General features: G+C 42.5%; 2 protein-coding genes and 1 long non-coding RNA gene across 3 annotated transcripts; all 3 read left to right on the top strand.

Moving 5' to 3' along the window:
• The first annotated feature begins 2,702 nt into the window (after positions 1 to 2,702).
• Positions 2,703 to 4,103, top strand: LOC115189687 (Fc receptor-like protein 4). The gene is made up of 3 exons (XM_029748231.1): positions 2,703 to 3,165; positions 3,396 to 3,658; positions 3,883 to 4,103. Exons 1-3 carry the CDS (start codon positions 2,871 to 2,873, stop codon positions 3,901 to 3,903), a joined length of 579 nt encoding a protein of 192 aa, XP_029604091.1. The 5' UTR covers positions 2,703 to 2,870; the 3' UTR covers positions 3,904 to 4,103.
• A 252-nt stretch (positions 4,104 to 4,355) lies between these two features.
• LOC115189684 (high affinity immunoglobulin gamma Fc receptor I-like) lies at positions 4,356 to 6,186 on the top strand. The gene is made up of 5 exons (XM_029748229.1): positions 4,356 to 4,689; positions 4,873 to 5,193; positions 5,294 to 5,572; positions 5,730 to 5,918; positions 6,107 to 6,186. The coding sequence occupies exons 1-5, from the start codon at positions 4,356 to 4,358 to the stop codon at positions 6,184 to 6,186; spliced, it is 1,203 nt and encodes a 400-aa protein (XP_029604089.1).
• A 3,110-nt stretch (positions 6,187 to 9,296) lies between these two features.
• LOC115189688 (uncharacterized) lies at positions 9,297 to 9,742 on the top strand. The gene is made up of 3 exons (XR_003876974.1): positions 9,297 to 9,343; positions 9,462 to 9,536; positions 9,684 to 9,742. It is a non-coding gene; the product is annotated as an uncharacterized LOC115189688 (long non-coding RNA).
• The last annotated feature ends 4,687 nt before the right edge of the window (positions 9,743 to 14,429 follow it).

The following is a 14,429-nucleotide window of genomic DNA, read 5'->3' as shown; positions in this document are numbered from 1 at the left end:
TTTGTCTGTATAGTTTTTTGGGCCTTTCCCCCCAGCATTGTCCCAGCCATATCCACGGCAGCAGGCAGAATTAAGTGCTCCACAATAGTATGGGGCTTGCCTGTCCTAGCCATTCGGTAGCTCAACATATAAGACGCTTCTAGACTGTTTGAAAACGTGAAAAGAAAAGAAAATACATATTTTTTATAAATGTGTGAATCAAATTTTTTGGGCACATTGCGCATACCCCTAATCACCCCCCTCCCCTTTTCTGCCTCCGGCTATGGTACCCTGACCAGTTCACCTGACGTGCTACCTTGTCCTGGACCTGCTCTTTCGACTCTCTCTCTACCGTACCTGCTGTCTCGACTTCGAAATGCTCAGCTATGAAAAGCCAACTGACATTTACTTCTGAGGTACAGACCTGTTGCACCCTCTACAACCACTGTCATTTGACCCTGCTGGTAATCTATGAACATTTGAACATCTTGAAGAACAATCTGGCCTTAATGGCCATGTACCCTTATAATCTCCACCCGGCACAGCCAGAAGAGGACTGGCCACCCCTCGAAGCCACCGTGCTTCTACATCTGCATTGCTTGCTGTTTGGTGTTTTAGGCTGGGTTTCTGTAAAGCGTGATATCTGCTGATGTAAAAAGGGCTTTATAAATAAAATTGGATTGATTGATTGATTAGTTTCGATATTGTGGCATTCCCTGTAGGTCAGTTGGTTAGAGCCTGTTGTTTGCAATGCCAGGTTGTGGGTTTGATTCCACGGGGGGCCAGCACAGAAAAAATAAAATACATGTATGAAATGAAAACGTATGCATTCACTAGTAAGTCGCTCTGGATAAGAGCGTCTGTAAATACTAAAATGTAAATGTTAAAAATGTGATCCACAAGAATGTGGAGTAGTTACAGGCCTGTCCCTGAAGGGGGCGATAGGAAACCCCAGATGTTTACCATAGCATACCAACTAAAGGTGAAGTCTGTAACTGCTTTCCCCTGTAACCTTTCTCTCCCCATGTTGGTTTCTTCACACATGTTGTACATGTGTCCCACACTCTACACTTTACTTACAAGCCCTTAACCAACAATGCAGTTTTTAGAAAATACTCCCAAAAAAGTAACAAAAATCATGTACATAAAATAAATAAGTAAAAAAATAATTTACATAAGAAAAGCAAGTGAAAAAAAGTAAAACATTATGAAAATAATAATAGACAAACACAAACAATATACACACAAACACAAGACACACACAATACAGTACATGAACAATAGCCCTGATACACATCACAAATACAGACAAATTTAAATACAACCATAAACAACACAATAACAAACATATCTATGTAGACAGTAGCTAAATGTATTACTCATAACAGAGCCATCTGAGGTTGTGTGTGTGTGTGTGTGTGTGTGGGTGTGTGTGTGTGTGTGTGTGTGTGTGTGTGTGTGTGGTGTGTGTGTGTGTGAGTGAGTGAGTGAGTGAGTGAGTGAGTGAGTGAGTGAGTGAGTGAGTGAGTGAGATGTGGCTGGAGATGTCCATTTCCATTGTGAGGTTAGCTGGCTTGGCTTGCCCCCTTACAACTGAGCAAAGGTTTGAGGGAAGGCTTACACTATCTATCTATTTTTACAATTCTCTAGAATATTTCTCTGCTTTTCTGTGTACGGTGAAGAGGTGTGATCTAAGCATGATGTGGTGTGATCTAAGCAGACTGTCATCATATAGGAAGTAGAGGGGTTTGTTAGAAGGACTGTAGTTGTAGAGAAAATCACTTGTCTGTGGGGACAGAATGGAGCACACCTTGCTCTGTTTGCTACTATGTAAGTACTGAGTTAGTGTGTTTGTTTATGAACACTAATTATCTCATTTACTAAGAATTTAAGGGAAAAAGGAATAAGACATTAATCGATATGAAGACAGTTTCATTCTTTAGCTTTGTTTTTGGTGTTTTAGCACTTATTGAGAAACTATTAGTAAATGTCACTCAAAGGAAACTGCAGCAAATATGGTGTAGATATGAAGTAAGAAAGTGACCATTCTACATTGATGTTGCATCACTGTGAGAACCTGAGCTTGTATAGCCGATGCCATGCAGACCTGGTTAGTGTGGTGGTGGGCATTTAACCAGCTCATCACTCAGGAACTAAAGAGTGGTGCCAACTCAGTGGTTGCAAAATGTGCTATATGAATATAAAATGCAATATTTGTTGGATGTGTTGTATAATCAAGAAGTGATTATTGTAAATGGTTGAGACTTCCTTCACTACAGTTATAGTAAACTGAGATGAATGAATGGTGTTTTTGGTCTATCTGTGTGCAGAACACGGGAAGTTAGCTGCCATTTAACTCTGCAGTCCGTAATTCAAACTCCCACAAAATGGCCACCCTGACACTTGTTGTGGTATATGGCTGAGGGATGGGGCTAAGGAAATTCATTCATCTACATTGTTTACAATAATTGTCATAAAGTTACCATATTTTTGGGTTTATGATGGGATAAGACAGTTGAGGGAATTAAAAGTTGTACTCTTCAAGAATACATTTCTATAATTAACTGAAAGATCCAACATGTGTGTAGAAATCTTAGATTGTACCTTTAAAATAAATTACAGGATTGATTTGGTAATCAGTAACATGAAAATGGCGTATTGTTATTTATTTCTATCTAATATTGGAGCAATGTGACTTTCTTTGTTGTAGTGCTGAGTACACACATCTACTCTGGACACTGAAGATGATGGTAGATATTTGTACACTTAATCAAGCCTTCATCTCTTAATGCTTCATCAAATGTTTTATTTGACATTTTTAAAGCTGCTTTTGGATAGACATATTTTGTGTTTTGAGTGTCTCAAAATAACATGTGTAAAGAAATTGTTTCATGCTGGTTTTATGTTGTGCAGGAAGGGCAAAGGCTGTTCTGACCATACACCCCAAATCCTCACAGATATTCAGTGGAGAGTCTGTCACTTTCAGATGTAACATACAGAGGGGAAAAGTCACTGACTGGGAATACACATGGCGCAAGGATGATGTAGACTCAATCAGTAGGAAGCATGAATATGAGATCAGTGAGGTTAATATTTCAGACAATGGTGACTACAGGTGTCTGGGTACACATATTGATCAGAAGAAGCATTCTAAGTCGAGTGATGCAGTCAGTCTGACAGTGACAGGTAGGTCATCTTATCTCTCATTCACATCAGTGCCTCCATACACATAACCACTTGACATTGGGCCCCATTTTAAGGATTCTATTTTGTCATTTTAGTTGCAGTTCAGATTCTTCTGTTATTTTATTCTCATTTCATGTAATAATTGAAGAAAAATGTTGTACGGTACTAAGATCATACTTTTAACTGATTGGTGCACTACCTGTATTTGTCTTCTTGAACTATTTCCACAGCTCTGCCTACAGCCTCAGTGAAGATGGTCACTACCCAGGAGACACTGTATCCCGGTCAAGCAGTCAAGCTGCAGTGTGACATATCAAACTACACAGGCTGGACGTACCACTGGTTAATAAATAAAGAACGGCTTTCCAGTCAAACCAGTAAAACCAGCACCATCTCTCTCTCTGACCAGGCTGGTCAGTACCAGTGTCAGGGGACAAGGACAAAACGGCCCCAAAATCATATCTCAGCTCATCTCTCTACATTAGTGTCACTGGTGAGTTCATTATTTATCTTCAAATAAAATCTGAACTTTCTGAATTTTGAGCAAATGAGGGAAAATCTAAATATACTGTATAGACTGTAAATTCTAACTGAATGGAGTCAACATAACCCTATATAAAATAAACTTTAATCAAAACTTAACAGCAACTGTTAAATTATTATAAATGACCAAGCATGTATCCAGATGTTTTGATGTTATGCTCTCTGTTTTCTTAGCTCTTCCTGAAACTTCACTGACCGTGAATCCAAACCCTGCAAATAAAGGAGAGACAGTAACTCTGACATGTTCAGTGGGGTCTGACAGTGGGTGGATCTATACATGGTACAAAGACAACACTAAGAAAGTAGTGACCTTGTCTGGCAGACACACTACAACAGGAGCCACCTTCAACCTTCAGTAGAGCTGCTGAGTCTGACCAGGGTCTCTACTGGTGTCAGGGAGAAATCCAGTCCAGATCCATATCATCAGTGATCCTGTCACTATCACTGTGAATGGTGAGTAAGTGTGACTGTGTGTGTGTGTGTGTGTGTGTGTGTGTGTGTGTGCGTGCGTGCGTGCGTGTGCTTGTGCTTGTGCTTGTGTGTGGACATCACACCATGTCAGTATATGTCAGTATTCTGATAGACAGTTCAGAATGCATACTGTGTTTTCAGAAATTTCAACTTATTATATGATCATGCTGTGATTAATGCTGATCAACATTATTTTACATTCTAAGGTGTGTGATAATGTTTATTCTCTGTGTTGTGTCTGTGCAGAGAGACCTGTGGCTGTTCTGACCCTCCAACCCAACTGGCCCCAGATATTCCGTGGGGAGACTGTTACTCTCAGATGTGACATACAGGGGGGAGAAGAGATTGAGTATGCTTTTTATAACAGTGGGAAGTCGGTCTACACCAAAACAGAGCCTGAGTACAGAATCAGTCCTGCAATGAATGGTCTATATACCTGTGAAGGTCTTCAGAAAAGAAATGGCTTAAAACACTCCCAGACAAGTAATGCTATACAATTGACCGTGTTAGGTAAGTCTGTTTTTATGGGATTGAAAGAGAAAGACAGAAAGGATGAGGACAAATAGCAGACAGTGAAATCAATGATGAAACAAAACTATAGTTTGATTTTGGGGTAAGGTACAATACCATAGTAACAAAATAGGTAAACATTTTAAAGACAACATTTGATTTGTGTCATTTCCTTCATAACAGATAAACCCCAAGCTGTCCTGAGTGTCTCTCCTCAGTGGCTGAACCCTGGAGACTCAGTTACTCTGAGCTGTGGGGTTAAAGAGACATCTACAGGCTGGAGGTTCTTCTGGTACCGAACTGTTCCCTACACAGCTGGGATACTCTCCCTATTGGACAGGTCCTACTCTGTAGAGCCTCTATCTGGCAGTGGGACTAGTGAAGACTCCTACACTCTGATCCCAGCTGGTCCTAGTCACACAGGAGGATATGTGTGTAGAGCTGGGAGAGGAGACCCAGTCTATGACACACTCTACAGTGAACCTCAGTTTTTCTGGTCAGGAGGTAACTAACTGCATTGAAACTGCATTTAATCATATTTAAGTCACCCTCATGTGTATATATAACTACTGTATACGTTTGACTCTGTCACTCTTTGTTTCAGATGCGCAACCTTCAGTGTCTCTCAAAATAAGACCTCACAGAACTCAACACTTTACATCAAAGTCTCTCTCACTAAGCTGTGAGGAGAAGAGGAACTCTACTGGATGGAGACTGAAGAGATACAGAGAGAAAGCAGTGGAGTCAGAGTGTGGCTCTAACTGGGGATCAATAGCAGGGTCCACATGTACCATCAGGTCCATACGTAAAAAGGGCAGTGGAGTGTACTGGTGTGAGTCTGGATCAGGAGAGTACAGTAATGCTGTCAACATCACAGTGGATGGTATGTCTGTTGTACAACATTCACTAACCTTTTTTTACATTATAATGTATGTTAATGATGTTTAATTCTGGATTGAATGTATGCATCTAATAAAATACAAGCTCATGTGAGTGATAACTCCACATGTACAGTATTATTTATATATTATGTTACACAGATGGCACTCTGATCCTGGAGAGCCCTGCCTATCCCATAACTGAGGGAGACTCTGTGACTCTGAGCTGTTCAAATAGATATCAGGAAACAAACTCGAACCCCAAGGTTGATTTCTACAAAGATGGAGTAGTCATCATATTCTCCTTCTTTATGTCATGCTCTTATATCACTCAAATGGTTCATGTCAAATGTAAATAGAAAAGTGCCCATGGTCAGCTATTTTTGTTAAATGTGTTCTATGGAAATTTTCTCCCCTCAAAAAAGGCAAACTAACCTTTTTATTACTTTTGATGGATTACATTTTAGTGCTGAGCAGTTGAAAGAGCAGTTGAATCAGTTTAACTCCAATGCTACTCTCTGTCCGTTATATTCCCATAGGCCTGTGTTCAACAGCCAAATCTCTTCAATACGAGTTACGATCTGATGATGTCATTGAACAGACTGAATCATCCGTGTGATCATTACAGTAAGAACTGTAAACTGAACAACCATTTTGGGATTTTTATGTTTTTGCCATTGCCTTTACATTGATTTATGACAGTGTTTACTGAGTCAAATATCACTGAATGGAATTTTACAAATACTAAATGTTATGATTTAGCAAGTTGCCGTTTTCAGCTTTTGGGGGCTTGTATGCTTGGCTTTGTTTTCGTTAATTGTTGTTCATTTTCTTGAAATATTGCAGTTACCCATCTTTGACTTCAGTTTGTTGATTAAACAATAGTGTAGTGCCTGTTTTGTTTAAAAGCTGAATTTGCTTTTTTTAAATATTTTGTGTTTTACATAATGTCAAGCTTTTTATATACATTTTCATAATTAAGAAAAAACCTAAAGGTGGGCTTATACTTGGTTGGCTGACCTGCTAATACAACTTTAACAGTTAAGTTGGCACATTTATTATTTGTTTTAATTCAATTAACGCTTATTTTTAGTATATATTGTACATCATTTTCACTTCTATGTCTCTATGTTTTTTGTAAAATTGTATTTTTACAGTAATTGTAGGAGCCAGATTAGTATTCCACTATGGAACTTGAATGAAGAGAGTGTTTGTTGTCTTACATCAGATAGCGCAATGATTCCGCACGACGATCGCATAAGAGACAATGGAGGGTGTGTTGTATTTTGGATTTTAAATGTTGTATTAAATCTCATATGTCAAACAAAAAGTGATGATTCCCTACATCATTGTATTCCTTTGACAATATTGCTGTCAGTCTTCTGTAAAGCACATCCAGATTTGTCTTCTACTGATTGGAACCCATTGTGAAATGGTCCATGTCTGTACTAATATGATAACTATACATTTACGTCATTTAGCAGACGCTGTTATCCAGAGCGACTTATAGTAGTGAATTCATACATTTCATACATTTTTTCTCTCTACTGGTCCCCCATTGGAATCGAACCTGCAGACCTGGCATTGCAAACACCATGCTAGACTAACTGAGCCACACGGGACCATAGAGAGAGGAAGGAATAAGAGGGCAGACACAGTAGACTGAGGGGTTATGTTGTCGCTATGGACCAATGACTATATTAGTTTCTATATTGTGATCCACAAGAACGTAGAGTAGTTACAGGCCTGTCCTGAAGGGGGCGATAAGAAACCCCAGATGTTTACCTTGTTTCTTCACACGGTGTCTCACAGTCTACGACAAACCACTTAGATATGTTTAGAGGTAAATAGTTTAAAAATTGATTAATGAAGCAAAATTACACTTTAACCTGGAAATCCAGTTCCCCAGTTACAACTTTCAAACTCCCCCCATCTCTGGTCAGTGGTAAAACATTCCACACAGCTGCCTCTGATGAACACTAGCATTCAAAAGTGTTGGCGTTACTTAACTGAGGGAGACTGTGACTCTACACTGTACAAATAGATATCAGCAAACAAACCCGATCCCCAAGGTTGATTTCTACAAATATGGAGTACTCATCAGGAATGAGACCACAGGGGAGATGACCATCCCTGTAGTATCCAAGTCAGATGAAGGCTTCTATAAGTGTAAATCTAATGAAGGAGAATCACCAGAGAGCTGGGTGACAGTGAGAGGTGAGAAAATGGTCATGGTCACATGACCTTTTCATAATATCAAATCAAAGTTTATTTGTCACGTGCGCCCCGAATACAACAGGTGTAGTAGACCTTACAGTGAAATGCTTACTTACAGGCTCTAACCAATAGTGCGAAAAAAAGGTATGTGTGTGTGAAGGTAAGTAAAGAAATAAAACAACAGTAAAAAGACATTTGAAAATAAGAGTTGCAAGGCTATATACAGACACTGGTTAGTCAGGCTGATTGAGGTAGTATGTATATGTAGGTATGGTTAAAGTGACTATGCATATATGATGAAGAGAGAGTAGCAGTAGTGTAAAAAGAGGTGAGACACAATGCATGAGGGTAATATCTGTGGGTATCTGTCATTTGTAGTGTTAAAAAGCATACTGTAGGTTTGGAGTTGCAAGCTCAGGCTGGTCATCTGATCTCAAGTCAGTTGTCAAATATATATTCACTTTGTCCACTACTTTATTTATTTTCTACAACTACCTCAGAACCTGATAGTGATTTGCTGTTCTCTCTCCAGGTGTAACTCCTGGACCCTCTACATCAGTCCTAGTAGGAGTGGTTGTGGGCCTGGTTGTTGCTGGTGTTCTACTGGCCATTCTCCTGGTACTGCTGTGTCGATATAAAAAAGCCAAAGGTGAGCCTTTTATAAATTCTCATTTAACTTTTTGGTTCATGTTTAGGAGAAAGACGTCTAATTACAAAAGTTTAAAACAGTAACGACTTGATACAGTATAATAGTATTCATTTCTCATATCAGATTCCTGTTGCAACAGAATATTCTGGTGAGTACACCTGTCATTCAACCATGTTCCTTTTCATACAGTAAAATGTAATCTGTGTGTTTCATGAGTATCTCTCTCCCTGCAGATCCCCCAGCCCCAGAGGATCAACCTGGACCCCTTACAAGACCAATAATCTACCCAGGGCCAGGCTCCTGATGCTGGGTATAATAATCTGCAGCATGGTCAGTCTCTCATCCCAGACCAATGTCACTTTCCTCTCTCTGTAACTTCACATACTGACTTTTCACTATTCACTTTACATACATGTTACCGTACTCTATGTCCCTAAGCAAGCTGAGGGAAAACCAACCTATTAATCTTTCTCTCTTCTTTGACCAACAGGTGGCGCTAACATCTATGATACAATCACTCCCTCAGACAATAATGACAGTGGTACTGTACACTGTGTTAAGTTTAGCATGAATACAGTATAGAGTTGTTGTTGCTGTTGTTCTTCATATGTTTAATATTACTAACATACTAACAGTAAGTACAGATATTAGTGTACTACCTGTATATTTCAGATGCTGGTGCTGCTACTGCTGGATCAAGTGATGTGATGTACGCCAAAATTCAACTCAAAAAGTTGGACAAGAAAAAGAAAAGTAACTCTCAACTGTCACATAAACTAATACAAAATGTAGCAGTGTTTTTTACTCATCAAATTTGAATAAAACAAACAAATTCTCTCCTCCTCAGAAATGAAAGCTGATCTAAAGGAAAATCCAGTCTATTCTGAGGTCAAGACAGGGAAGACCACAGGTGAAACCCATTCTACAGGTTGGCAGTCTATGAAATCTAAATGTGTGTTTTTGGAGTTTCAAAAAAGATGCTGAATAATCTAACTCCTTTATTTGTGACTGGAAATGTCAATTTTCAGAAGCAACTGGACCTGTTGATGTGACCTATGCTGAGGTTGACCTTAAACAGAAGGCCAAAGCCAAGAAGAAGAAAGGTAAGACTGGACATCCCTCCTTCCATATTCCCCCTTCCATATTCCCTGTATCATAACCTCACACCTCTGACCCCATATCGACTAGCTGCATAATATTCTGTATATAACTGTTATATTATTCTGATGTTTTATCCTCACCCCTTACAGAAACAGCAACCCCACCTGAGGCAGATTCAGTCTATTCTCAAGTGAAGCCAGGTACATCCCCAGGTAAGACTAATAGCCATATGCCATTGATACTTAATATGATACTAATATAGGACTAATGCTCTGATATCAAAGTATAATGTATCTATTTAAAGTATGTCTCTTTGTTTAATTCTTAAGAGTTTATTTGACTGCATGTCCACAACAACTTTGTGCGGTGATATGTTGCAGGTCCTTGAGGGGGTCAGAGATGGAGGGATGTGTCACGTCCTGGCCAGTATAAGGGTTAATTAGTATTGTAGTTTGGTCAGGACGTGGCAGAGGGTATTTGTTTTATGTGGTTCTGGGTGTTGTATGAGTTAGGAGGGCATTTGATTTAGTATTCCGGGGTTTTGGGCACTGGGTGAGTTTCATGAATTCTATGTTGAGTCTAGTGTGTCTGTTTCTATGTTTGGATTCATTGGGGCTGGGAGTCTCAATTGAAGGCAGGTGTTGTCTATTTGCCTTTGATTGAGAGTCCCATATATGTGGGTGTGTTTGTGTTTGTCTTTGGTGGGTGATTGTTCTGTGTTTCGCCTTGTGTCTTACCAGACTGTTTTTGTTGATCGTTCGTGTTTTGTTATTTTTGTACGTTCATTTTTGAAAGTAAATAAACATCAAGATGAGCCTGCACATACCTGCTGCGTTTTGGTCCTCCTTAACCAACGACAACCGTGACAGAATCTCCCACCAAACCAGGACCAAGCAGCAGAAGAAGGAGCAGTGGGATTTTGAGTTGGACTATGGTGAGAGATGGACTTGGGAGGAGATCTTGAAGGGAGAAGGCTCCTACACTTGGGAGGAGATCCAAGCCGGAAAGATCGCCTTCCATGGGGACAGGTGGTAAGAGAGAGAGAGGAAAGGCGAAAGGCTGGTATGGACCGGGAACGTTTCCGAGGTACACGACTAGCGTTGAAGCGCGAGAGGCACCCCAATACATTTTTTGGGGGGGGCACACGGGTAGTTTGGCTAGGCGTAGGAAGAGCCGGAAGCCAGCTACCCGTGGTTACATGGAGGAGCGTATGGGGTGGAGAGCGCTATGTTTCGCTGAGGAGCGCACTCTCACCCATACGCACGCACAGTCCGGTGCGAGTTATTCCAGCCCCTCGCAGGTGCCGTGCTAGAGCGGGCATCCAACCTGGTAGGAGGATGCCTGCGCAGCGCATCTGGTCGCCGGTACGCCTCCGAGGACCAGGCTACCCAACTCCCGCTCTACGCACGGCTACCATCAGGCCCCTGCACAGCCCAGTCTGCCGTGTACGAGCACCCCGCTCGTACAGGGCTACTAGTTCCATCCAGCCAAGGCGGGTTGTGCAGGAGGTAAGATCTAGACCGGCTGTGCGCCTCCATAGCCCTGGATTTCCAGCTCCTGTCTCTCGTGCGGACCCGGAAGTGCGTCAACCCAGTCCGACTCGTCTTGTTCCCGCTCCCCGCACTAGCCTTCAAGTGCGTAAACCCAGCCCCGACAGTCAACAGTCGTCGGAGCTGTCCGCCAGTCAACAGTCGTCGGAGCTGCCCGCCAGTCAACAGTCGTCGGAGCTGCCCGCCAGTCAACAGTCGTCGGAGCTGCCCGCCAGTCAACAGTCGTCGGAGCTGCCCGCCAGTCAACAGTCGTCGGAGCTGCCCGCCAGTCAACAGTCGTCGGAGCTGCCCGCCAGTCAACAGTCGTCGGAGCTGCCCGCCAGTCAACAGTCGTCGGAGCTGCCCGCCAGTCAACAGTCGCCGAAGCGGCCAGACTGCGCTGAACTGCCGGAGCGGCCAGACTGCGCTGAACTGCCGGAGCGGCCAGACTGCGCTGAACTGCCGGAGCGGCCAGACTGCGCTGAACTGCCGGAGCGGCCAGACTGCGCTGAACTGCCGGAGCGGCCAGACTGCGCTGAACTGCCGGAGCGGCCAGACTGCCCTGAACTGCCGGAGCGGCCAGACTGCCCTGAACTGCCGGAGCGGCCAGACTGCCCTGAACTGCTGGAGCGGCCAGACTGCCCTGAACGTCCCGAGTGGCCAGACTGCCCTGAACGTCCCGAGTGGCCAGACTGCCCTGAACGTCCCGAGTTGCCAGACTGCCCAGACTGTCCCGAGTTGCCAGACTGCCCCGAGTTGCCAGACTGCCCAGACTGTCCCGAGCTGCCAGACTGCCCAGACTGTCCCGAGCTGCCAGACTGTCCCAGACTGTCCCGAGCTGCCAGACTGTCCCAGACTGTCCCGAGCTGCCAGACTGTCCCAGACTGTCCCGAGCTGCCAGACTGTCCCAGACTGTCCCGAGCTGCCAGACTACACCGAGCTGCCAGACTGCCCCGAGCGGCCAGACTGGCCAGACTGCCCCGAACTGCCAGAGTGGCCCGACTGCCTGGAATGGCCAGAACCGGAGCCACCTCCTGATATAGGTGGGTTGGGGAGGGGGGGTGTAGCACAGTGCCGTCGTTGACGGCAGCCACCCTCCTTTCCCTCCCTTTAGTAAGGGGGAATTTTTTTGTTGTTGTTGTTTGAGGTTGTTGTTTTTTTTGTTTTTTGTTTTTAAGGTGCTTCCGGGGTTAGCACCTTTAAGGGGGGGTACTGTCACGTCCTGGCCAGTATAAGGGTTAATTAGTATTGTAGTTTGGTCAGGACGTGGCAGAGGGTATTTGTTTTATGTGGTTCTGGGTGTTGTATGAGTTAGGAGGGCATTTGATTTAGTTTTCCGGGGTTTTGGGCCCTGGGTGAGTTTCATGAATTCTATGTTGAGTCTAGTGTGTCTGTTTCTATGTTTGGATTAATTGGGGCTGGGACTCTCAATTGAAGGCAGGTGTTGTCTATTTGCCTTTGATTGAGAGTCCCATATATGTGGGTGTGTTTGTGTTTGTCTTTGGTGGGTGATTGTTCTGTGTTTCGCCTTGTGCCTTACCAGACTGTTTTTGTTGATGGTTCGTGTTTTGTTATTTTTGTACGTTCATTTTTGAAAGTAAATAAACATAAAGATGAGCCTGCACATACCTGCTGCGTTTTGGTCCTCCTTAACCGACGACAACCGTGACAGGATGGAAGGATGGGGGGATAGAAGGTTGGAGTGATGAAGGGACGGAGGAATGGAAGGACACACCATCAGAGGAGCAGAAGGAACCCGGAACATGGATTTTGTACGCTCAATACGCACAAACACACATGCCAAAACAACTTGTACATTAAGGAGTTCTTACTTATTTTATTTACTTATTTTATTGTATTTAAGCATGGTTTAATTGTTTCACTGTAACAGCTTTTTTCTTTTCCTTATGGTGAAATTATGGTGCATCTTATCTGTAGCTACAGCATTTGTATCTGCTTTGTATTGTGATTTGAGTTTTATTGTTGATTTATTCAGATGATAGAATAACATATTTGTATATTATTCACATTTTCTTCTAATGGCCTCTACTTTTACAATGTCTTTGCATTGTGCTTTTTAATAAACTATTTTTTATCCACCAGATTGCATGAGTGTTTCTTACTGTACATGGATATTCTCATCGTCAACTTTTCCATAAAACCTAATTTGGTTAAAATTCTTTTCATCCTAGTATAGATCTCAGGCTCCACAATGTGTGAGTTAAAAGGCAATCTGCTATTTCTGCATCCATTTTTGGACTTAATTATATCTACCCATTGAATCTTGAAGAATATAACATAAATGCCCCAAGAGCAAAGTTCAAAAGCTGCACCCCATCAGCTGAAGACCCTTAGAGATTTTTAGAATTGCTTCTTGGGGAAGAGTGTGCCTGAAAATAACAGTTCTTCTCAGTTTGATGATGTCATATACTCTGCAGGAGTTCTGAGAATCTAGTAACCTACATATGACTGACTGCCAGTTCTCCCATATTGCCTCCTCATCCTACAGACAGGTGTTAGGTTCTTATTTTTCAGAGTAAATCACTCACGGATACTAGAGAAGCTTTAACCAAGTTTAATTCTTCCCAAAGGTTCTGTACAGCTGTAATCAGACAGCAAAACATTTCTCTCCATCACAGTTATATACATCCTACTTAAGACACTCCCTCTCTCCAATCCTTACAGTTTATGCCCAACAGGAAGAAGGTAACCAGATACTACACCCTGATTACTCCCTTAAGGTGAACTGACCTCAACCCCTCACCTCCTGACCTCAACCCCTCCTTCACCTAATCCACATATATCCATCTGTCTTCCCTATATCAACACGTCACTCTGCTCTCCTCCATCAAACACTTTCCAAAGCCTTCTGGCTTTCTACAGAGAACCCTTAACTTCTGACATAAAACCCATTCTCTACCACTCTTTCTATTCAAGGCTTCTTCTCTGTCATTTATTTAATATCTCAATGTCCAAAGTTTAGCCGACTCCAACACAGGTAAAACGATTAATGACATTAGTGGTGTATGACTCTGACTGCTATCTTCAGTGTCCTTGCATGGTCTGGAAGGTCACTGTTCCACTTAGGGGGTTTTTGTGTTTATGTGTTTATGTCTATGTGGTCAGACAGACAGCCCGCAGCCAGCCAGGTCATTGTCACTGCTCCTGAGAAACAGTCACAGGAAGTGGCATCACCACAAGATGTTACCTGAAACGTAGAAGGGGGGCCTCTATTAGTAACATGGGACCCACTACCTTCTGAAAAAGTTGGCAGGTGTTTCCTGTACCTCAGCCACACTGACCTATGAGCAGGCAGATGAAGTCATGCAAACACTTCTACAGGTATATGAAGCCTAGAGGAAACTG

Source organism: Salmo trutta, unplaced genomic scaffold (genome assembly GCF_901001165.1).
Source record: "Salmo trutta unplaced genomic scaffold, fSalTru1.1, whole genome shotgun sequence".
NCBI classification, from domain to species: Eukaryota; Metazoa; Chordata; class Actinopteri; order Salmoniformes; family Salmonidae; genus Salmo; species Salmo trutta.
The sequence above is the reverse complement of the archived record's forward strand: the minus strand, read 5'-3'. Positions and strand labels throughout refer to the sequence as shown.

Bases quoted from the DNA above. Each gene is read 5' to 3' on its own strand.
- LOC115189687 (XM_029748231.1), top strand. From the start codon at position 2,871: ATGCTGGTTTTATGTTGTGCAGGAAGGGCAAAGGCTGTTCTGACCATA. The intron at 3,166-3,395 runs GTAGGTCATCTT...CTATTTCCACAG, and splicing joins AGTCAGTCTGACAGTGACAG to CTCTGCCTACAGCCTCAGTG. The intron at 3,659-3,882 runs GTGAGTTCATTA...CTGTTTTCTTAG, and splicing joins TCTCTACATTAGTGTCACTG to CTCTTCCTGAAACTTCACTG.
- LOC115189684 (XM_029748229.1), top strand. From the start codon at position 4,356: ATGCTGATCAACATTATTTTACATTCTAAGGTGTGTGATAATGTTTAT. The intron at 4,690-4,872 runs GTAAGTCTGTTT...CCTTCATAACAG, and splicing joins TATACAATTGACCGTGTTAG to ATAAACCCCAAGCTGTCCTG. The intron at 5,573-5,729 runs GTATGTCTGTTG...TATGTTACACAG, and splicing joins TGTCAACATCACAGTGGATG to ATGGCACTCTGATCCTGGAG.